Below are 25,384 nucleotides of genomic sequence, written 5' to 3'. Positions count from 1 at the left end.
AAACCTCACAGCAAACACTCTAAATCCAAACTTTGACAGAAAGTATATAAATAAAAGGCTATAACACAAACCACCCCATTTAAATAGTTATTATGCCATAAACAATCCAAAGCTTTTTCTTAATGGGGGAGGCAGACGGTAAGGGGTGGGCAGAAAGGGACTTACAGCAGGTGACTAAGTTTTAGCCAGCTCATGAGTTTATCCATCACGACTTCAGCAGTGTCTCACTTTGTGATGGATGTCAAAGGCTTGTCCCTACGAGACCTCCCAGAGCATTAAGAGATGAAAAGAATCGGAGGTCACTCAGCTAACCTCCCATTTTTGACCTGACGCTGACCCAGGTCCCCACTACCTGTACTGTGGGGACAGAGTCCCAGAGAGCAGTTTCCAGGCTCTCGGCCTCACATGGAAAGGTGCTGCTTGGGTAGTAGATGGCCACCAGCTGTGACTAGTTGGCCATCAGCTGTTACCAGTTAGCCATTGGCCACTGATATAACTGCTGTGGCTACACTAGCAAGCGTGGATTGCAGATTGCAGAGAGGCGCAGATTGCAATTAGCAAGTGGGGTCGGTGGCAGAGAAGAGGACGGCAGAAGCGGACGTGTGGCTCCTGCTTCCTGTGTCTCCAACCCAGCCGCCAGCGAGTATATAATGGTATGACTCCCCTATCTATGGCTCCATGGGTGTTCCTTTTTGGTCTCACCATATCCTGCGTCATGTGGGGAATGGGAGCTGAGACCCTGCATGACACCCGGCGTGACACCTACTTAAGCCTACTACCTGGCCTCTTAGGGATCCACCCCTTATCTTCCTATCCACTCAGTCTAACTTCCTCATGCACTTATACGTATCGTATCTTTTTTGTTTTTTAATCTCTATCTTAGTTCTCTCCCTTTAGATTAGATTCTCTGTTCCTGGAACAGTCAAGTGTGGCTTCCCTGGTTTCTGGTCTAGACTACAGCACTGTATTCAAAATTACCACTCTTCCACCTGTGCCCCAGCCAGTCCGGCCGCTGTCTCCCATCCCACTGTGGCCGGCCCAGGCTGGCCGTGCTTATGAGCACAGCTGCCACTTCCAAGTACTGCACAGGTGCTCCCTCAGCCCTCCCGTGATGGTTATCAATTTACTCCCTGTAAGCTTCAAATCCACCCCTCTTGACTTCTCTGTGAAAAAGGATCTGGGCCCCTTAATATTTTCCCTTTTCTGGTTGGCACTAAAGTTTTGTCGTTAGCGGGTACTGGAGAGAAACTGAAGAGGGAAAGAATTTTGCTCTGGTTCTTTTACATTCACTGGGAGAGCTCTTGCAGGACTGGAGACTTCTCCTGTGCTTCTCTAGCTTCTCCCTGAGTTCTTCCAGTAACTTAAGAGTCCTGTGGTTTAAGAAGTAGTCTATCAGTTGGTGAAAGGGCTGTACACTAATAGCTTCTTAAACTGAGCTGAATTTCTGCCTACCCATTTTGCCCCATCTTAGGAGTGATATCCGTGCTCTGAAGCAACACAGAATGACAACTTTCTTTCACATGATACCTTCTCAGATATTTGCAAACAAATATTTTGCTTTTTCTTTGCCTTCTTTTCATCAGATTAAAAAATATCCTGCCACTTTTAATCTTCTCCTACATAAATCCTTAACATCTTAATTGCCTTCTGGATGCACCTCCCTCCCCACCAACTTGTCAGAGTCCCTGCTAAAGTGCTGTCCCAGTCACAAAACATAACGACCCTGATATATGTGACAATCCAGATACCATGTAATGGGACTATTACTTGATCAGGATGTTGCATCTCCCTTCAATCAATCAGGAGTCACACTAGTGTTCTGGAAATCCAGCGTTCATAGGTGGCTTGTGGGTCAACTGAAACTTCTAGATTGCTCACAACTAACTTCCAAGATAGGATTTACTCATCCTGTAGTTTTTTCCCCTGATTAAGAGACACTTTGCCTTCTCCTAACATTGCTCACTTGGTTTTCTTCTACTACTCTTACAGCAATGGTGATACATGCTTACCAAGGCCAGATTAATCTGCTGGGGTATGGAATGAGCATAATATGCCTCAGAAAAACACAGTTCCATGGGATCTAGCATAATCTTTTATATTTTTACATTACCAGGCACAGTTCATAAGATCATAATACATTCATATCAGTAAAAATATTACATATTTCCAATTATATATACAGTAGTACCTCAGTTTTCGAATGTCTCCATTGACGAACATTTTGGTTTACGAACACCATAAACCCGGAAGTAAATGATTTGGTTTTCGAACACACCTCGGAAGTCGAACATGTCACGTGGCTTCCGCTGAGTGCAAGATCCTGAGGCTTAGCTGTCGGCTGTTTTCGAACATTTCAGAACTCGAACGGTCTTCCGGAACGGGTTACATTGGAAAACCAAGGAACCACTGTATTTCCTATTATATATTTTATGTAATACTGAACACACACACATGCGCGCGCGAGGTTTGACAATTAAGTTCACAAACTTGCCACCGTGCGCTTACACTGGCAGCACTGTACGAACAGCTCGGTGAGGTTTCATAACCTGGGTATATCAGTGTCTCACAGCTGTGTTCCTGTTGACTTGTCTCGCTGCGTGGCGTTCATTATTGTTGTTGCATGTTTTTGTGTGCCGTCGGGAGAACGTCAGAGCTTGAATTAGAGCAACAAACAAACATTAAATTTCTTGTTAAACTTGGCAAGAGTGGAAGTGAAATAAGGGACATATTAGTCCAAGTTTATGGGGATAATGCCATGAAGAAAACGGCAGTGTACAAATGGATTAAACGTTTTTCTGAGGGGAGAGAACGTGTCACTGATAAAGACAGATCAGGGCAGCCAGTAACCAGCAAAACTGATGAAAACATTGCACAAATTCATTGAATTGTGCATAAAACCATCAGCTGACTGTGAGAAACATAGCAGAGCAAGTAAACGTTGACTGAGAAACAGGAAAATCATAACTGAAAATCTTGGCATGAGAAATGTGTGGGCAAAAATGGTCCCGAAGCAGCTTACTGATGAACAAACAAAAGCAGAGAGTTTTTAGCCAACAAACAAATAACTATATTGGAACAGCCACTCAACTCACCTAATCTGGCCCCAGAAGACTTCTTTCTTTACCTGAAGATAAAGGAAATATTGAAAGGAAGACATTTTGATGACATCAGGACATCAAGGGTAATATGACACCAGCTCTGATGGCCATTCCAAAATAGAGTTTCAAAATTGCTTTAAAGGGTGGACTAGGCGCTGGTGTCAGTGCGTAGCTTCCCAAGGGGAGTACTTTGAAGGTGACCGTAGTGATATTCAGCAATGATATGTAGCACTTTTTCTAGGACAAGTTCACGAACTTAATTGTCAGACTCGTGTGTGTGTGTGTGTGTGTGTGTGTGTGTGTTTGTGTGTGTGTGTGTGTGTCTGTGTGTGTGTGTGTAAATAAAATAGCCCTTTGGACAACTCTTTTATTAAAGTCTATAAATGTCTCATGGACAATTACATATAGTGTCCAAGTTCAAGGAATGTATTTATGGCAATCTGGCCATTTCATTATATAAAACAATAATACTGAAGTACATGAAAAGCAATGGAAAGGAAAACATTTCTAGTATCTCAAAGTCAATCAAAGTTAAGTATTTAAATCTGATCAATAGTGATACCAAAGTCTGGCAAAATTAAAATTAAAAAGCCTGTGTATAAGCCAAAAGGATGTGATTAATAATGTGATGAAGAGACATTATACAAGATTATATTAATAAATCTTTCTGAATATGCCCTTAACTACAGTGAATTAGTCTCAGTACTATGTTAAATAGTAAGGCACCATTTCTCCTAAGACACAGTTAGGTAGCATCTTTCAAGCATCCTAAGTTTTCCTTTTTTCTTAGACCATATTTATAATGGGCTAGCCTACAAACTGCCACTAAATTCATATACTAGATATGCATGATACATTTTTAACTTTTACTTTGCTCCTTTATTTCTCACCACAATTCCTGTAAGGTAAATCCTTCCCTAAAACCATATAGTCAGCATCTTCTCTCAACTATATTTCTTTTCCTACTTATCAGGTGTCATTACATAAATTTGAATTCTGGCTTCAAATTCTAATTGAAGCATTAGAATTTATTTCTCTCTCTTTCTTAGCTTAAAGTGTACAAGTGAGACTACACCCTGTCCTAATTAAGTTACAGCCTGGAGGGCAGCTTATAATGAACCCACCAAGGCTTCAAATGTTCCTATTCTAGCCCAAATTAAAAATGCTGCTTTTCCACCATTTCTTTTTTAAGTTTCTGAGGGAGAAATAAAGTTTACCTGGTTTCCCAATCTCTATTGCTAAGGAACACATATAAACAAAGCTCAATGGAGTCGTAGAAATTCAATGCCCACAAAAAGCAAAACTGTCCTGTTTCTGGACAAAGGGACTGCAGCAGACAGCTCAATTCCACTAAAATCCATTCTCTCTTCTACAGCAATTAAGTTTTAGCTGGAATGTGGCTCCCAGCCAGGACTACATTTCTTAGCCCCCTTGCAGCTAAATGTGGCCATCTGACATAGTCAATGAAATATAAAATGAAACATGAGCACATCTCCAGGCTTAGCCCATAACACCTTGCAAGCCTAAAAAAAATATTCTATGCTCTTTTGACTTTGGAAGGCATGTACTGAAGATGACAGAGTAACTCATCAGCTTAGATTCCTGAATTAGTGTGTGGAGCACAGCTCCTGCTGATCTGAAAAGTTCACCTCAGAACTACTTCCTGAGAGAAAAACCTGGCTTTAAAGACTATGGAAGTTTAGTTATTGATGTGTCTTTTGTTTCAGTGACATAGTGTACTCTTAACCAATAGAAATAGAAAATTCTTTTTTAAAAAATTTTTATGAGTATTTGAACCAAACTGATGACATATGCCGGGAAGCAAGATGTCAAATGCTCCCAGAAAATTCATTTTTTATAAAAAGGTTTGGGAAAGGAAAAGGGAGGAAAAACATACACACTAAGTTCTAATGCTGGGTTCAGATGAAAAACAAATGGTTCCATAATTTAGTGACAATTCCAAAGAGAAATAAACCTATTGGAATAAATGTCCATGCCAGTGTACTGCCTCTTAACAGTCTTTACCCAAGTCTTTACCTTTATACCCATCGTGATGTCACTTTTCCCACAGTAATTAGAACTCACCATAGGATTCTGATTCTTCCTCTGACTTTGGGCAGCAACTTATTTTCTTAGTCCCAGCCTTCCCATTCTCTTCCTTCTTTGATACCTGCTAGGCACTGTGGCCCCATGGTCAGGTATAACCCTGATCTGCTGAAATCCCTATACATCTTCACATTCTTCTTTTCGATTTTCAACTGTACCCATTTCTGTTATTCCAGGTCCATGTATAGTGACCATGATTCACGGGATTGCCCGATCCAGATTCACCTTCTAGAACAGAATCTGCTACTACTGACAAAACCTTGGTACAGAGTCTATCGATTAGGGCTTGGCAAACTACCCCCTATGGGCCAAATCTGGTCTATTATCATTTTTGTAAATCAAGTTTCTTGGAACACAGTCACGCCCATACATTTACGTATCGTCTAAAACTGCTGTCTCACTACAATGGCAGTTGAGTAGTTGTGACAGAGACCTTAGGCTATACAGCCTAACGTGTACTATCTGGATCTTTACAGGAGACGTTTACAAGACCAACATCATCTCTCATCAAGTCAATGGCAGCTATCTTCTTATACCACATTCATTTAGCACTATGACAAGCACCTGTACTGGCAGAATGAGAAACACAAAGACATAATATGCCCCCAAATATAAACGCCAAAAAGTCCTGCTCTTTGGGAGTTAAACAATGTACAGAGAAAGAGAATATTCATGGGGGAGGCAGGCTCGCTGGTAAGACAGAAACACAAAAGCCCTAATACAAGGGAGTACACAAGTACCAAACGAAGAGTAAAATGAGTGAACTATAGGCAGACACGGGAAGGAAAGATGATTGCTGTCTAGCAATCAGGAAAGGATTTATTTATGGAAGTGGTAAAGTCAAATCAAGGCTTTAACTGGGAATAGAATGGGTGGATGACAGGTGGAGATAGCACAAGGTGAACTGTTATGCTCTATACAAGACATTAAATCCAGGTATTTGTTGTTTTCCTTTTTCAGATTCATGCCTGTGGTTTCTGTAGTGTTGCTTTCTGAGAAGCGCCAATAGCATCCACCTCATAATATATCTGCTCTTCTGCTTTAATCTCTCTATTCAGAGACTTGTGGTTGGGCTGGTTGGTCCTCCACTAGAAAAAATAAGGAAGAGGCCAAGCTGCTTTAACAAAGAGACCTAAAAATACATGGGACTTAAATAAGAGACGTGCTTGCTTTTCTAGTTGGTAGGCAGTTGAAGGTGAGTAAGATGACACTAAGGTCATCCCGGGATCCAGGGCCCTTCGTCTATTTGTTCCACCACGAACTAGAGAATTGTTTGCCTCTGCAGGGACCAGGCTGGCTCACCCCTTCCACATATGCATTCCAGCCCATGGGAGTGAGAACAGGGTAGAAGAGAGAAATCAGTTTCCTACTTAAGGATGAGAGTAGAAGTTGTACTTCCATATCATATAGGATATCCGGAATTTGGTCGCATGCTTTCTCCAAAGAAGGCTGAAGAATGTAGCATTTCAGAATGGTCTAATACAGTAGAGCCAGAGTGGCAATACTAGTTATGCCAGGGAAAATAAACTAGAAAACAATAGGAGTTCATGTATTTTTCAACATAATCCATCCCCAATCTAATTTGTTAATGCAGTGTTTCCCAAATTGTATTCTGTGGACCAGTATTCTAGGCTAAGTTACTGGCAATGCGCAGAACCAAAGAGGTCTATGATCAACCTCTTTCCCACTCTCAGATTGTCCCACTGCTTATTAGCAAAGTAAAGTTCCCAAAAGTTTGTAGGAAAGGAATCCATTTAACTTGGTATGGCTTAGCCCAGAATTCTTCCAACTTGTAAGAACAGAGAATTGTTTCTTCTGGAAACAATGCTTTGCAGGATAGTAGTTTGTGACAGAGTTTAATTCAATAAACATAACTCCTGTAAGATTTTAATATGATGCATAAAACTCTAATCCCAGTCAGATCAAGGAGCACACTTCACAGGAAATACTTCCTGCAACCTGATCAGAATTCTTACTAGACCCCTTTCAGACTCCACTTTCTGTGCTTATGCTCACTCTTCCCACTCAAATATGTCTGCTAACCCCTTAGTCTACTATCTGAGCTTAGATGAAATCTCACTTCTCATCTTTTCAATTTCTAATGTTCCTTCTCTGAATTTTTTTAGTAGTTACTGTCTCTGATATTTGTTTAACTCTCACGAGTCAACTGAAACTAAGGTCTCAGGGCTTAGATAAACGGCAAAACCCACTCTAGGGGCAAGGGAACTACGAGTAATTAAAACGTCACAGACGAGGACCTAGGTATGAAACACCAAAAACATGAGGAGTGGTGTCTACATGTCAGAATAGACCAACCTAACCAGGGTGAGGGAAAGAGAAGCCAAACTTGCAGTTGAAACAGTTTTAGGAATCAAGCTAGAACCAGCTCTTGGAGTTGGTGAGGGTGATAGCAGCACAAGTAGCAGCAAGGCTCAGGGAGCAGCTGGAACCTCCTTTATCATCCTGCTTATCTACTCTGCCCCAAAAGTCCAGAAATATTGGCATAATGGCCTCGGTACTTGCATGAACCTTCTAGATTTACATAAAGTCCCTCTTCATGCTCAAAGACCTCAGATTTTAGGCTGTATAAGTAAAATGGATGAATGGCAACTTCTGTACAAGGTTGTGTATCCAGTAGTTGAACATTCAGTAGTGTTTGACAAATTTTGTGGGGCACACTTAAGGACCTCCCTTAACGGTTCCCAAGCACTGGAGGACCAATGGATGATAATCCCACTCATGGCCATTCCAAGCGCCACAGGAGAGTATGTCCCACTGCTGTACGATAATGGAGGCATTATTACAGGGAAAGACCTGCATGTTTCCTAATATCAAATTTTATATTCCTGTTTTGGTTTATTTTCCATAAGCTTAATTTTATATTTTGCCCAGAAGTTGTATCTTATAAATAAACATTTTTATAATTGATTTTTAAATTAATGTTCTAAATTATTTAAGTTTTAATGGTTAAGCTTTTAGTACTAACACAAATAATTTTTGGCAATCACGACAGCATTTCACAAATCTACAACCAATATGATCTAATATTCTGAGAATCCCATTGAGAGAAGTCCTTATCTATGGAGACAAGTGCTGCCTTTCCCACAAGTGAGCAACCATCCTAAATCAACATCACACTTTAAAACAGCCAAGAAAATACTCATCCAAAAAGTTGTCCTTACAGAATTTGTTGCATTAAATAATGTTAATTATGTCTTCCAAAATCCTGATGTGGAAATAAAGCAATTAACCAAAATATGATTTAAAACTACTGCTTTCTTTTAATAGAAAACACAATACGTGTAAAGATTATGTTGGTTAACTTCTTAAAGATCTTCAATTATTCAAGGCTCATATCACAAAAAGTAGATAAGAATGCTTCAGGTGATCCCATGGCTCGAGTATGTGGAGAAGAGGAAATTGAGAAGGTCAGATCTGAAGGAGACACACCATTAAGGAAGTCTAGATAATATTTGGTTCTTTCTCACCCATTCATTCATTCCTCTTCCCAACAACAGTTTATTATGCACCCACTGTAGCAGGTCAGAGGTCATCAGAGATGAGCAGACATCGTTCTGACTACAGGGTACTGAGAGAATCCAAGTGGGAAAGTCAGACCAGCACAACTACCTCTAATGCATGGTATAGAATGAGGTAAGTGCTGTAAGTGCTGTGGCTGTGAAAAAGGAAGTGTGTAATTAATTCTGCTGGCAGAGACTTCATCAAAACTGGGGTGGGGTGGGGTGGGTGGGTACTGGAATTCAGCCTGGGACTTTGAATAGAATTCAAGAGAGTGACGGGAGGGAGACAATGCTGCCTGGGAACAGCACAAACAACAAGAGGAAGGGGTGAAAATACATCATCAGCCACAAGGAGAGGTATGATGGCTGAGTGGGACCCATAGGCCTGAAACAGAAAGTGGGACTGGAGGGATGAGGCCGGAACATGATTTCTGGATCAACTGTAGCTTGTTTCAGAGCTTTCTTACTTGGTTTCACTGATAACAAACCCATAACAGGATATTGACAAGATCAAAAGAAACCATACTTTCTCCCGAAAAGTAAACACTGCTTTATTATGTATTACTTGAAACATTCCCAAAGCAGAGTTGCAGAAATGAATTATCAGACTATAAAATGTTACAACAAATATCCTCTGGCAAGGGCTTAGAAAGCCAATGCCATGTTGATCTGTTTGGGAAACATTTTCTAAAACAAATTGTGTTCAAGGTTTATGGTCACGTTACCATCAGTCTCTCTAATAAAAATGCATGCTTGTATTCTAGCTGCATTACCGGCAAAAAAGAGCAGTTACTTATCAACACCTTTTAAAATTCCCTCTTTAAATATCCTATTCAGCCTATTATGGGAAATGCATATGCCAAAAACAAACAAAATATTTAGCAAAAAAAGAGTCACACATGAGTACTCACGTGCATGCGTACACAAATCAGGAAAACAACAACAGGGAATTGTCAAGAATGACACCTTCTTCCTTCCTCCAGTCAGGCTCAGGGCATTTATTATTTACTGTTATTCCTAAGAGGTTGAAAATAAGCTAATTCATCTTTAGGTCCTAGAGATGTGATTTGAGAAATGTAGTCATTATAAAAACACTATCACAACCAAATAATTGCGAGTTCCCAGTAGAATTGAATATAATAGGATTACCATCTGTGTCCACAGCAATTGTACAAATCAAACCATCTACTCAATCTAGTAAATATCCTAAGACCCTCAGGTAGAACTCACATTGCGGGTGACCCTTGCCCATCTGAAAGATTTTCCTCCCTGAAGTTTGACACAATGAAGCTTTGCACACCTGTCAGTTTCTTGACATGAGGTCTAATGTTTTATGTCCCTTTTTGTTTCTGCTCACAGACTACAGAAATTTCAACTCTAGCTCCATCTCTTTCAATAAACCCCACATCTGCTCAGGAGAAACGCAACAATTCTAATACTAGACAGCAATTTCTCCCATGAATCCTTTTAAAAAGCACGTTTTAATTGCCTACCGTGTTTCATAGGGCTGTTTCTTAGAAGGTATGCCAATGTGGACAATTCAGTGAAAACATTTGGGTGGGGGATCCCATACTACATAGTCTAAATGCACAGCTCAGAGAACAGAGAGCTAGTATGTGTTTTAAAACCAGAGCATTTTGATCCTGTTGTAAATTAAACAGGATCAAAAGAAGATACTAGAATATGTCTGAGATAATGCTATTTAATTATCCTTTGGTTTATAGCCTGTATGATAGCTCAAGATGTCTATTATACTACGGTTTTAGGATTTTAATGCTAGATACTCTTGAATAAGCAACATTCACAGAAGAAAAGACTGGTAATGACAGAATGAAGTATTAGAACGAGACAATTTATTCAATTATGACATGCTCACCCCATCAAATAAATTTCAATTTCTATTGTACGGGAAAAATTATTACAACCACTAGGTAAAACTGCCACTCTACTGACTGCATAAGATCATAAAAGAGGACTTTTCAACCATTCAGGCAACCATTCTGACACTGACAATATTTTATTTAACGGTATACGTATCTCCCCTGGTAAAATAACAAAATGGCAATTTTAGAGATAGAAAGAGCTTTTGAGACCAATTAACCAAGTCCCGTTATTTTTGAAAAGGGGATAAAACAGGCCCAGATAGACTGAAAGACTTGACAAGTTCACAGAGGTAAATGGTGACAAGGCCAGTTCAGCACTCAGATGATCCCATTGCCTAACACCAATTAACTTAGTTGCTTATTTCTATTCTATGACATAAACACATTTAGTTTACACAGCTATTAGATCAACCAATGTTAGCCTCAGGTTTTCTATCCTAGTTTCACTGGTACCTCATTCAACAAATATTTATCTGCCAAGATACAAAATGATTTCGTAGCTGCAAGTTTGCTATAAAACAGCACTAATACTATTAAATTGCAATAAACAGTAAAACCCAAAACAAAACACCCAGCACTAATACCTAAGTGCTGGGAGGATGGTAATGCTTAATATTTAATAGACAAACTTGTCTAGAATTACTTTGAAACCACAGCCTCAATGTCTTTTCTATAGTGTAAGTACAATTGCCAACATACAACCGCTCGCTCTCCTCAGATGAGAATGCAATGCACCAATTACAAATATGAGGTAGAGTAGGAAAGTGTCAAACAACGACATGTCTATGAAATTCCAAAAAATGAAACAATTTTTAAATTAATATTTAGTGGTAGGATTCAAACAGGTATATGCTTTTTTTGTAGAAGCTAAAAAAAAATACTCGATACTTAGACTTCTCTGCAAAGTAAACTTGATTTTTTTAAAGCTTTACACATGGCTTACATAGGGACTCAAATGCTATACGGGGGGCCTGAAATCATATCAGAGAATTTCTCAAACTAAGCAGCAAAAAATTAAAACTAAGACAGGGAGGCCAGAGCTTTCTGTTTAGAGACACCATGAGCTCACAAAGCTGAGTCCTGGAGTACAGAGAGACCACCGGGAGCCACAGACTGCCCTGACAACCGCTCAGCCAGAGTACTGACAAGCAGAGATGCCGCCACCAGAACGTGACTGTGTACACCAGGCCAGCCTTGGCCAAAGGTAATATAACATGCTCCTGCTCTCTTAAGCTTCAGATGAAATATGTTCTTTAAAAACGCAATTCTGCTACACCAAACATATCCATTTTGACAATTTCTTTCCCCACGAAACACTGGCAGACAATCACTTACCTACCATATGAAGGATGAGAATTGTACAATTTTTCAAAGTTACTAAATTCCTACAAGGCACACTCATAATTTCAGAAAAGGCCAAATATAATTTGGAATACTCACTTGAGATACTATTAATCACAAGTCCTTGCGAGGCTAGGATTTTATGAGCTGTCAGGTTGCAAACATCACTGTCATGCTGCTGTTTTCATAGGCTCTAGGGGCTCAGAATTTGTGGCAAAATATATAGAAATAATACTTGCCTTTAGCCACAGGACTTTTCATATCAAATGAGGCAACCACAAACCAGTGAGACTTTAGAATTAAAAATGTCTCTACAGCCAGTTAATTTGATTCCATGATACGGTTTAGCAATCTAGCTAAAACTCTTAGGTAGCCAAAATATTTCTGTCAGTTTCTTCATACAATTTCAAAGAGGCACGTAAAGGAGCAAATTCACAGGTTTGTCTTTAATTCCTTGGGGGTCTTTTATCAGACAAATAAAATGATGGAAGCATATCCACTTCTAAAGTCTAGCAAATTGACTTAACTGTATGGACAGTCAAGATTCAAAAATCAGCAAATTAGAAACAGTCAAATGTAAGGCTTCTCAAGATGATTATTGAGGGGCAAAGTACTAACCACTGTTCCCCTATGATTAGGCCTAGTAAGTATCATTAGGCCCCACTGTATCATTTTTTACTTCTGTTAAAAGAGCATCCACCTCCCTGAGGGTTTGCAATGGCACTACCCTAGGGAGCATCAAGTGGAAATCTGAAAAAAAGAGCTTAGAGTTGATCATTTGAGAAAGGGCAGCCATTCTTGGGATCCATAAAAATTCTAATCAAAATGTTAAATGGATTTAATTTTTAAAAAACCTGAATCATTCATATATTGTTTAAATATCGTATGGTAAAGGGATTTCCTTGTCTTGGGTTGTTTTACTGTTCGGTGTATGTTTGACTGTAAAGTGTTACACCTATAATAAAAGTACAATTTACAAAGTGGAAAAAGCGTCTCTCTCCAATTACTCTATTAAATCAACCATTTTACATTTTTGAGTTTGTCCCTTTTCCTAGGTATTAGTAACATAATGCCCTTCTTCGTTCTCTTTGAAACACTCAGGGGAGTGTTTGATGCATTTAAAATACTTCCTGCATCAATGCATTTAAATATTTCCTGCATCAATGTAAACTCTGAAGCCCTGAGATAGAGGGGAAAAAATAAACAGGAAGTGAAAGTGACAATATCAGGGCATTCCTTACTTTCCGCTTTTCTTTTCAACAACACAACTAAAAGATTAAAAATATATATTTTTCTCTTTACCAATCTAAAACTAATTTAAGGGGATGGGGGCAGTGGGGGATGGGAGTAGAAACTAAAACTCAGAAACTACGCCCTCCCGAACCACACACCTGGAAGGCTCTGTTCAAAAGGCCCTTTCCTCTGCGCGCTGAGACAGCGACGCTGCCGAGGCTCCGGCCAGGCTCCATCACAGCCCCAGTCACACGTAGCACCCTCCCCGGCTTTCTCTGTCTTTTTCAGTGCACATCCACTCCCCTCCCTCCTCCCTTCTCCAAGCAACGGTTCCAACGCAGACCACGGTACCGCTGTGTCAGGCCAACTGTTACTCAAGCACACGCTCATGATTCACCCGGCTCGGCTCTTGGAACGAAACACGAGTTTTTCTTCCCTCTTCAAGGGAGGGGAGGGGCTCGCACTTCGCAGGACGGCAATGTCACTCGCTTACGACAGACAGTCCACACTCGGGGCAGGCACTCCGCTCGACTCCATCCTTCTCTTAGCCCCCTCGAGCATCGGTCACCAAGCCGGCGGCACAGCGGCCCTGGAAACTTACTCCGGACCTTGGTGGGGACGCGGAAAAACCGCCTCGCCGGGTATTTTGCTGCTTCCCCGGCCGCAGCCCCGGAGTCCCCGCACCCCACCCCGGCCCGGGTGATGGCCCGCGACCCTCACCGTCCCTGGCCTTTCCTGTCATCGGCCCCGGGCGCGGCCCCCGGGCCCACGTCTGCAGCCCGGCGACCACTGTCGGATCCCCTGGCGCGCGGAAACGAAGTGAACTTCCCAACAGCCCGGCTTCCGTTTCGCCGAAGTGTCCCCCGAAAACTTTTCCAGCCACCGCCCCCGGCGCGCTAGACCTTGTCCCTGAGCCCACTGTCTTACCTGGGGCGTCGGCGGCCGCGGACCTGCTCGGGCGGGAATGCTAAGGGTTGGCGGCCGCCGCGGGCGCCACGGTCGGGGTCCCCTGAGGAGCATCATCCGGCCGGCGCAGGGCTCCCCCCAGTCCGCGGGCCTAGTGAGCGCGGGCGCCCCGGCTCTACCACTGCGCCTCGCCGCCGCCCGCCTCCCGACGCCTCCCTGTGAGGCGCGGGCTGGGCGGGCGGAGGAGGGTGTGTCCCTCCTCCACTTCTGGTCTGTGCACACACTCCGGCGCGAGGCTGTTTTCTCTCCTCCGACGGAAAAAAAAAAAAAGAAAAAGAAAGAGCGCGAGCGAAACGCCCTCCGTACCGCCGGTTTGCAGGGCGGCGCGCTGCCGGCGGCCTCCCCTCCTCCCGCCGAAGACCTTGCAGGAGTGAGCGACAGCCGGCCACCCGCATGTGGCGAGCTCTTGAGGTCGGAACTTGCTGTTAATTCCCGGCACTTGGTGCTCAATGAGAGCAGCCTTCGCCATCCCACCCCTACCTACGGGGCAAGGGTGTGGGGGGAAGCGGAACGGGGTCCCTCGGGAAACTGGGCCCCGCGACAGAGCGGGAAAGAGGGAGAGAAGCGGGTCGGCCGAGGCGCCAGCTCTCTATCGGCTCCGAGGCTGTGCTGGGGATGCGATGGCCGGGCCTCAGCTGCCGGGAAGCGCGGAGGGGCCGGATGGAGGGTCAGCACCAGGCCCGGCCCTGCCCGAGGACAACTACTCACCAGATGGTGGCCCACCCGGAGCTTTTCGGGACAATTTCCCACAGCTGAATTGGCTTCTCTTACGCTTAATTGAAGGAGCTAGGGAAACGGAACTTAAGTCTTTCCATTAACTGGAAAATCTGCTTTGTCTTCGAGACTTTTTGTTTACAAGAACAAACACAAACCATTTAAGAGCAACCTAATCCAAGGTTTCACGTAGCTTACTTACAATAGTTAGATAAAACACAGGATGCCCCGTTACACTTGAATTTCAGATACACAACTAGTAATTTTTTTTTGGTGTTATGTCCCAAATATTACATGGGTCACACATTTTTTTTAAAAAAAATATGAAATATTTGAGGTGTACTTATAATAAATCATTTGTTGTTTATCTGTAATTTAAATTTAACCAGGCATCCTGTATTTTTATTTGCTAAATCCGCAAGAGGTTTGAGTTAATGAATCCAAGCTGGCAAACAATGCAACAAGTAGCAAATCTCTCTTGATGATCTCCTTTCTTTATTGAAAAAAGATGGAGGTTTCCATGACAGCAAAAGCTTTATCATGACCAAAGACAGATTCATGTGTTAGCTAGCATCTGCATTTCAAAATATAATTGCCCTGGATAGATAGTGACACATTAAACATTCAGTCCACATGAGAAGGTAATTTGCCTGAGTCCTTTCCTTTTATTAGCTAGTGCTCCAAATGAAAGAAGAGTTTTATTACAGGTATGTTAGCTATCATGAATATTCTGCAATGAACAGGAGTACAGATAACTTTTCAACGTACTGATTTCATTTCTTTTGTATATATACCCAGTAGTCGGATTGCTGGGTCTATGGTAGATCTATTTTTAATTTTTTAAAGAACCTCTATAGTGTTCTCCATAATCGCTGTAGCAATTTACATTTCCATCAACAATGTACAAGGGTTCCCTTTTCTCTAATAGCTAAGGTATGGAAACAATCTAAGTGTCCATCAAAGGATGAATGGGGAAAGAAATGTGATAGCATTTCCGTCTGGTGCATCAGGGAAGCCAAGATGGGCCCTTACAAGCACATCCAGGAGCTATGAAGAAGCCGTCAGAAGCACCTGAGCTTGCAACTGGAGTCTGAAGGAAGGATGGGGTCAATCTTGTGCGACAGAGCCTTTAAAGTCTGGGATCTGATGCTATCTCTGGGTAGTGTCAGGATTGAGTTGCTGTCACAGAGAATTGCTTGGTGTGGGGAAAACCCCAACACATCTGGTGTCAGAAATGTTGAGTGTGGTGGTACTGCAAGAGGAAAGGAGAAATATAAGGAAAAAACAGGAGATAGACTGAACTGAGTTTTCCCTTTTTAGTCATGAAAAGAAAGCATTTTCACTTTTGGATCAGCTCATGACCCATCAGAAGGCAATGCGTTAATAGCCTCGTGTCCCCTAGATACGGCTACCTTCTCTCCTCAAGCTATATACACATACATGTCCTGCCCGCTTTTTCATGTTTAAAATACCTACCTCCATTTTTATTTTCCAGTTTCATGTGCCAAAGCATGTTTTTTTCCTTAACCTCTGTCTTTTTTCAGTTATTAGTGATTCCACCTACATCATCCCAGCTTTGTTTTGTTTTTTGTTTGTTTGTTTGACTTTAAAAGTATTCCCACTTGATACAGGCAGCATGGTATAAGTACAGTCTTGGGGTGGGGGTGTGGTAGGAGTAGGCGGTGGGTGGGGAGAACATTTGGCTTTTACTCTTAGCTCTGTCTCTAATTAGTAATGTCATTTAGGGTGAGTCATTTAACCTCTCATTTCCATCAGGGAATGTGAGAGAGTACTTTTATTTTTATCTAAAGAAAAGAGATCCACAAAGCATAAAACCACTAAAAATCACTTACCACACACATCAAAAGCATTTTTCCTTCCAAAGTTCATCGATAGGACTTTCACAGCGTATAAAATAAAATTCTATCCCACAATCTAATGGATCATTAACAGTTTTTATAGTAAATAAGCTGTTAGTAAATGAGTTTTCATCAGAATAAAATCTCCCTCAAAATTCAAGATGGTAATCTTAAAGTCAATTAAATAGGATAGAATAGTCATGTATGTTATGATAATTTTCTTGTTATGAATGTGCAGAGGAAATACCTAATTTAATTGAGAAAGACATAGTAAGATTATACTTAGTCAATATTCATACGTATTCTGAAAGTACCATTTGTTTCCAGAATATAAACAGAGTAAGTACTTAGTAATATCCACAAACTAATGAAGACTTATAGATTCAATATCATTGCCCAAGTAGTAAATTCAATATATCCTATATGTAAAAATATGACAAAGAAAGCCAACTGCCCCCTCACAAAAATAACACCAAACCATATTGTCAAGCAAAATATTTTTAATTAGTAGGCTGATCATAAATAAATCCACATAAAAGATTTAACAGAATTACAAAGTGTTTTGTGTTTCTTCTGTGGACTCAATTCATAATACACATTAGTCAACCTCATTCTCTAACTGCGACAAAAAGAGTTGTCATCCAACAACGTAGCACAGTTTAAGCAATTCATATTCTGTAGTTACATTTTTACATTTTCTTTACAAATGTAACATTTATGTACATTATACATATATATATCTTTTCTATAGTTCATGTATTGAAACTCTATTGTTTTTACAGGGAAAATATTGAATTCATTTAATGAATACGAATCATTCCTTGTTAAAAAGTAATTCATATAAATAACATGGTACCCACTGCCTTTTGGCATCTCTTGTCAGAGCTCAAGTCCAGAAATGTCATATTATAAGAAAAAAGAATTTATCTAATTTTACATTATGACATACCATTCCACATTAGCTACATAAATTTGCTGGCTTGCAATGAACAGAGCACTGTACTACTGTACTACTGGAAATGTGTAGAAACCAATTCAAAATATACTTGGTGAAACAGCATCATCATTACCATCAATTTAGGCTGAAGAAAATCTGTCAAGCTTTTTCCTCCTCTTTAGCTTTTGCTAAAGCCTCAAACAGGGTGCTATGCTATGCATTAAGTCTTGTAACAACAAATGCCTTTGTTTCAAATTTCCAATGTGCTTCTCTGACAGATTATGCTTTACCTAGGTTATGGATCTTTTTCTTCTTACTCAATTTTATTCCACTTCACTTACAAATCTGCTGCTGAATGTGAAGCAAAAATTCATAGTACGAGAATGCGGCTTCTGTCCGATCTTCAATCAAATGTTGAAAAAATTCTGTTTTGGCAGGACTCTCATCTCTAAAAGAAAAGAAAAAGATATTTACCTAAAAATTCTTATTGTTAACAGGAATAATTATACATTTAAAAATATGTAATACATGAGGACTTTAGGAAAATGGAACATAAGGGATATTACTTAAGTAACAGTATATAGTTTGATGTTATTTAAAATTTGCTTGAAAACGAGCAATTTCATATAGATTGCACAGGATATGACAATTTTATAGTTTAACTTACAGATACTTACTTTACCACGTGAAGAATTGGGCTTAAAGGTCTACTGTCTCTAAGCCAAGTTACAAAGGATCTGGCTCTTTCTGATGAAAGCGTATCTAGCTCTGGAAGATGTGCCTGGTAAAGGAAATATGATTAGGAAATTATTTCCTTTCTCATAGACTTTAGTAGTATTATAACTAAATCATGATTCCCACAACCACCAACAAACTGCCAGCACTCTATTTCCAGCTCCAACAGCAGCAAAACCAAACAAATGAAATTTAAATTGTTGGTGAATCTGTGTATTTTTCTGGATAAGTCAATAAAACATGTTTAATGGTAAGTATGTCACTGACATTTTACCTGTATGTTACTTTTTTTTTTTCCTGGATAAATTAATAAAACATAATGACTACTAGCATGTCACTGGTATTGTGTTGCAATTTTACGTTTCTTCTGAAGAAAATATTCAAATGAACGGGGTTATCACTAAGTTCCAAATTCATTTAACAATTATACATTATATCGCCTATTATAATAATAGCCATTCTCAGAGAATTTCCTATTTTCTTCAGTTCTTAAAATTTAAGGGAAAGAAATTTTAAAGAACACTGTGGATGTGTAAATATATTTAAAAACTATAGGAAACACTTTTTTAAATACCCCAAAAGTCTACTCTTTTATATATTAAAAATGTATTTTTTTCCCAAAGCCAACTTAATAGTAAACTAAATAATTCAAAGTATACAGTATGTAAAAAATTTTAAAAGTTTGGATTAATTATATTTGTAATTTATGTGAATATTTAAACAGTAAAAACAAAAAACATTTCTACTTTAATGAGTTTTTTCAGATATTTTAAAAGTATAGCTACTATTATATATATATACATTAAAAAAATCATATTATGCATACTTTTCTCTCTTCAGACTGTTATTTTTAATAAATACATAGACATTATTTAATGCTACAAGCATGCGTGTACAAAAACACTTTTATGAATAAATCTATGGGGAATATTCTTTGGAGTAGAATAATTTACTGTGTCATGAACTCTGTGATTTTCATTTTAACAGATATTGTCAAATGGCCCTCCAAAAGACTGTAGAAATGTATACTCCAATCAACAGTATTTGATAGGCCTGTTGACCTTTGCATTATTGCCTATTAATTAAATTTAAAAATCATGCCAATCTGGAAAATTAGAGAAATGCTATGCTGTTGTTTTATTTTGTTTTCTTAATAATGAGCGAGGCTGAACATCATTTCATATGGCCACTACTATATTTTCTCCCTATGAATTGGCTGTTCAAATCCTTTATCCATTTTTATTTTTCTTTTGTTTTGAAGGGACAGGGGTTTCTTCTTCTTAAAGGTTTGTAGGGGCAGCCAGATGGCTCAGTTGGTTAGAGCATGAGTTCTTAACAACTACCGGTTGGATTCCCACATGGGCCAGTGAGCTGCACCCTCCACAACTAGATTGAAGACAACGAGCTGCTGCTGAGCTGCTGGAGGGGCGGCTGGATGGCTCAGTTGGTTAGAGCAAGCTCTCAACAACAAGGTTGCCGGTTCAATTCCCACATGGGATGGTGGCTGCACCCCCTACAATGAAAGATTGAAAATGGCAACTGGACTTGGAGCTTGCGGGACGACTGATGGGTCCTGGAAAAGCACGCTATTCCCCAATAAAAAAAAAAAAATTAAAATAAAAGTTTGTAAAAGAACTTTACATACCAGAGAAATTAGCCCTTTATCAGGCTAATGAGTTATAGGTAATTTTCCCATTTTGTTGTCTTTTGGTTTTATTTTACCAGATAGAAATATTTTAATTTTATGCTCTCAGATTTATTAATCTTTTTCATCACTGACTTACAAAGTTCTCACCCATTTTAATATAATCAAGATTCTCTTTCTAATATTCCATTTTTCTCACAGTGATTTGAAGTATAATCTTAACCATGTTCTATTTTTCAGGAATTACATCCATTTCTGAATTCTATTCTGTTCCACTGATATGTTTATTATGCTACTATCATAGTGCTTAAATAAGCACAGCTTTAAAATAAAGTCTACAATTTTATTTAGAACTTATTTTTCATATGCTTTTCCCCTTTGCTGATATTATTTTTTTTAAACTTTTCCTTATTATCCTCATTTGTTGAATCATTCAAACAACAACAGAACATAGTGAGAATTATATTGACATTATATTAATTTCAGGAAAAATGACATATTTACATATCCAAGAATAAGATAATTAAATATAGAGAACTGCTTTTGGAATTGTATTTCTTTGGTATTAGTTAACACATATATAAGTAAAGGCCAACTGAAAAATGTGTTTATTATCAGCAAAATAATTTAAATCAGCAGGTAAAGTTGTTGGAAAACAGTGTGGCAGCTCCTCAAGAAGTTAAACATAGAGTTTACCATATGACCCAGCAATTTCAACCCTAGGTTATACACCCAAGAGAACTGAAAACATGTTCACACAAATACTTGTAAACAAAGTGTTCATGGTAGCACCATTCACGATAGCTCCAAAGTGGGAATAACCCAAATGTCCACGAATGGATGACTGGATAAACACAATGTGGTATATGCAAACAATGGACTATTATTTAGTCATAAAAAAGAATGAAATACTGATACATGCTACAACATGGATGAACCTTGAAAACATTGTGAGAAGTGAAAGAAGCCAAACACAAAAGGCCACATATTGTGTGATTCCATTTATATGAATTGTACAGGACAGGCAAATCCATAGATATAGAAAAGACATTAATAGTTGGAAGGGGAAAGAAGGTGGGGAGAGTTGGGAGATACGGGTTTCTTTTTGGGGTGATGGAAGTGCTCTTAGATACTGATGATGGTTGTACAACATTATAAATATACTAAAAACTAACAAATTGTATACTTTAAAATGGTTAAAATTGTGAATCTTATGTGAATTTTATCTTAATAAAAATTATAAAACAAACAAGCACACAAAAGTTAAAAGCGGTATAGAACCTACTGACCATTTTCTGTGGTATTGATGCAAAATTAGGATACCCAAGCACATCCTCTATGAAGTTATTGTCACAGCTTTTTCCAACCCAAATGTAAAAAGCCTAAAAACAAAAATACAAGATATTAAAACTCCTTAACCAGAAACCCATTATAGCTTATTTTCTCAAAATTATCAAGCATAATAGAGGTAATGTATACTATTTTCAAATAAAGTAGGAACAAACATAATAAGGAAACATAATTGGTACACTTAGAATCTACATCCAGGAATCTAGACTGGTTTTTATCTTCTTTGCTTCAATTTGAAGGTTTCCCATAAAACATATTTTACCTTTTTCCTTATCTTTTCCCCAAAAGGAATGTAACATTTTAACCAGGATAACTGACTCACTATACTTCCCATCCACTATTTCTATTACGACTGCCTCTGTTATTTTAAAATGCTCTTCCCACCCCTTCTCCTCAGGCTATCAGAATCCTTTTCTTGATCATAAGGTATCATTTATGAAGCCATCTTGACCATTCTAACACCTCTCCCCACCACCCTGTCCAGTGACTTTTCCTGAACTCCTAATCATTAATGGCATTTCTGACAAGGGATATAAGTTGAACTAGATAAACTCTGGAGGTCCCTTTGAATTTTATAATCCTAGGTGGTGAAGTCCTTGCAGACAGGAATTTATCACTTCTCTTTATCAGGTATACATAATATACGACAGTAAATGATCCACAATGATGAAATTTATTAATCTATGATAATAAAATGATGTCCAACTAGAAAAGTCTAAAACAATCTGACCTCTTGTGCCAGTTACCAATGTACTGCCTCTCAGCTCCTAATCCACCTTTCACTGCCTGCTCTGTGATAACAGAGCTGTAAGTGTCTCTTTTTGTTGGAACAGTGTTAGGCTTGTCAGTAGAGTGTGCTTACCGAGCCACAGTCCATAAGGAAAGCACCTTCTCTTGTTAGCTTCTCTGCAGACAATTTTTGAAGAGGTGGCTGAGGTACAACCCTGTCATTAACATGTATTGCACCCTGAAAAAAAAAGATGGAACGTGAACAAGCTTACACTGCTATCATCACACTTTGGAAGCTAATGGACACTAGCTCTTTAAGAAATACTGAAAAATGACACTTGAGAATTTTGCAGAATGCAAAAAATTATTGATAATACATTACCACCTTGGCTATAGAAGCAAAACCCTCAAATATATTCAAATTAAAAAGGGTGAAACACAAATATGTAAAACAATCTTTCCATTTCCTCCCCTTTTGAGATCAGTTTATATTAAAAGCATGATTACTAAATCTGCTGCAAAGCAAGCTACCTTTTTATATTTCCCTAAACAGAGAAGATTCCAAAAAGTAGTTTTAACAAAAGGAAGAAAACACACACTACATATTTGCGTATTAAAAATACTGTTGGTGATCAAATATATGGTGATGGAAGGAGAACTGACTCTGGATGGTGAACACACAAAGGGATGTATAGATGATGTAATACAGAACTGTACACCTGAAATCTATGTAACTTTACTAACAACTGTCACCCCAATAAACTTTAATTAAAAGAAAAAAATCATGTTGGATATTAGATCCAGTTTACAATATAATCAAAACTGCTTTGATCATACGAGAAACAATCAATAGTTACAAAACAGGAATGGAAATGTCCACTCCACAACTTAGCTTTGTAATAAACATTATAATAAAACCCACAAGACAGTTTACTTCCCATATGAAACTATTTTTGAAAACTCCATAACCATATAGTATCTGATAGACCTATTGTCCAATCAAATCCATCGCTAGTGTCCTTAATGTATTAATACCAAAAAGGAAAAACAGATAAAAAAATTGTTAATAAATGTATTGCTACCTTAGCTATAGAATCAAGACATTCAAATATACTTAAATTTAAAAATTCCAAATGCACTAAAAGAAATCATACCTCATCTGTTAGTCTGTCTATCCTGTATAAGTTGGGATGAATCATTTTCATTAGATGAACAAGTGGCTGACACTTGATCTGGCACATGGCATACACACGATCATCCAGGCGTGTGCTTGTACCAGTTCTAAATGCTTTCTACATAAAAAAAGATACACATTTTTTAAGTAAAACATAAATACAGTGAATAAATATTACAGCAAATACATACCATCATCATGGAAAAAGCAAGGCCTTCAAATCAGACAGACATGCATTCAATTCTCAACTCTTGACATTTAATAGATAGGTATATGAGCAAGTTACTTAGCTTCTTGAACCTATATTGTCATCATAATAAAAACAGGGAAATACCTCTAGGTTGCTGTAAGAATTAATTAAGATGATGCATATATAATACCTATTATGGTGCCTGAGACATGGAAAGACATTCAATGCATATTATATCCTTTCCTTAGTCTCTTTTCAGAAGTATACTCTTATACTAAGAGGGAAATACTCACCTCTAGGTTGCTGTAAGAGTTAATTAAGATGATGTATATGTAATATCTATCACGGTCCCTGAGACATGGAAAGATATTCAATGAATATTACATCCTTTCCTCAGTCTCTTTTTAGAAGCATACTCGTATATTAAGAGTATGCTATCAGTACACCATTATTCAAGCTTCTCCCACATATTAAGGAGTGAGAACATAATGTTTTACAAGAGTCATATTTGTATACCTTCATTTCCCACTGATCTTTCTGTTCTTCAAAACCTTTTCAATGCTAAACTGCATAAGCCTCTAGTTAAATAAGTTTTTAAAACACAGAAAACCTAGATTTCACTTCTTCACCTACATAATGAGAATTTTAAAAGACTTTATTAAACGTATAGAGAAATACCTGTTTGAGAAGGGCCAAAACATAGAGAGGAAACAACTTGAGGGAGGTAGGTGCTATCAACGCAGAGTGCTGTACATTTAAGACAGTTGAGCCATATGCAGACAATGAATCCACTACAGCATTCACTAAGGCATCTCTTGCATCTGACAGGCTTGACGAAATGGATCGATCCACAGCTAGAATCAAAATGAAAACGTATTTAACCATTAGATTCTAATGCATGCTGTAAAAGATAAGATTTACATGAATTATTTAAGAAACCAACAAAAATTCCATTTCCACAACAGAAAAATACATTTCATCTCCTACCTCATTTTAAAAGCATTGATTCATTGCATATTTTTTCTGAACTAAATCTGAATAAACCTGACAATTAGAACAAATCTAGATTGTTTTGGACCTTCTTATTTTAATGTCTTCAAGTTTAAAAATACTAACCCCCTATTGGTTTAAGAGACATATACCATCCACCTACTCCTGAGAAAGCCCTGGGGATGTTTCCATTACTCAAATAAAAGTCACATGTATAAAGTATCATTTATAAACAATGTAAGTTCCAATAAAAAAGAATTGGAAAAAAATGTAAGTTCTGCAATCTGTTAACCCTCGTGATTCTCTATAATCTTCTTTGTCAAAGCATTCCCATGTCAACAAAAAAAAAGAACAAACTCAACATAGGTCCTCATGCAGACAGCAAAGAGCTGGAATTTAGTATGCAACTTATTTTCCTCCAAGTATACATTTTAATAAAATAGAGATAACCTACACATATGCACAAGTATTAAAAATACAATTTTAATAACGGAGATAATAAGGTTCATTTCATATCTAAATTCATCTAAAAGATAAATTCATTAAAAGCAAAACACTCAATGTTATATTAATACCCAAAGGATTTTTAAAAACTTACATACAGTAAAGTTCACTTTTTCGAGCATAGTTCTATAGTGATTCCATATCAAACGCATAACCATGTAATTACTATCACAACCAAGAAACACAAGAGTTCTATCACCCTCAAAATATCTCCTTGTGCTGTCCTTTTGTAGTAAAATCCCCCCCTGCCCCCAACCCTGATAATCATTAATCTATTCACCTCTATGATTTTCCCATTTCCAGAATGTCATATAAATGGAATCATATGTATGTAGTATTTTAAGTCTACCTTCTTTCACTTAGCATAATAAGAATTACGAGAGTCACCCACATCTGTTGGCATATCAAC

General features: G+C 38.6%; 2 protein-coding genes across 6 annotated transcripts in view; both read right to left on the bottom strand.

Moving 5' to 3' along the window:
- MCUB (mitochondrial calcium uniporter dominant negative subunit beta) overlaps positions 1 to 14,353 on the bottom strand; it is an 86,424-nt gene extending 72,071 nt beyond the window's left edge. Inside the window, exon 1 of the mRNA XM_033106063.1 lies at positions 14,110 to 14,353. Within this exon, the coding sequence (XP_032961954.1) occupies positions 14,110 to 14,205 (96 nt within the window). The 5' untranslated portion in view covers positions 14,206 to 14,353. The remainder of the gene's footprint in view (positions 1 to 14,109) is intronic.
- A 2,884-nt stretch (positions 14,354 to 17,237) lies between these two features.
- Positions 17,238 to 25,384, bottom strand: part of SEC24B (SEC24 homolog B, COPII coat complex component) — an 83,465-nt gene continuing 75,318 nt past the window's right edge. For all 5 annotated transcript variants that reach the window (XM_033106352.1, XM_033106353.1, XM_033106354.1 and 2 more), the window contains 6 exons: positions 24,160 to 24,335; positions 23,272 to 23,409; positions 22,251 to 22,355; positions 21,328 to 21,420; positions 18,336 to 18,439; positions 17,238 to 18,106 (listed from right to left, as the gene is read on the bottom strand). In XM_033106352.1, the coding sequence (XP_032962243.1) occupies positions 17,992 to 18,106; positions 18,336 to 18,439; positions 21,328 to 21,420; positions 22,251 to 22,355; positions 23,272 to 23,409; positions 24,160 to 24,335 (731 nt within the window). In that variant the 3' untranslated portion in view covers positions 17,238 to 17,991. The remainder of the gene's footprint in view (positions 18,107 to 18,335; positions 18,440 to 21,327; positions 21,421 to 22,250; positions 22,356 to 23,271; positions 23,410 to 24,159; positions 24,336 to 25,384) is intronic.

The sequence above is a fragment of the Rhinolophus ferrumequinum genome, chromosome 5 (assembly GCF_004115265.2).
Source record: "Rhinolophus ferrumequinum isolate MPI-CBG mRhiFer1 chromosome 5, mRhiFer1_v1.p, whole genome shotgun sequence".
In the NCBI taxonomy this organism is placed as follows: Eukaryota; Metazoa; Chordata; class Mammalia; order Chiroptera; family Rhinolophidae; genus Rhinolophus; species Rhinolophus ferrumequinum.
Note: the sequence above shows the minus strand (reverse complement) of the source record. Positions and strands in the feature narration are given on the sequence as shown.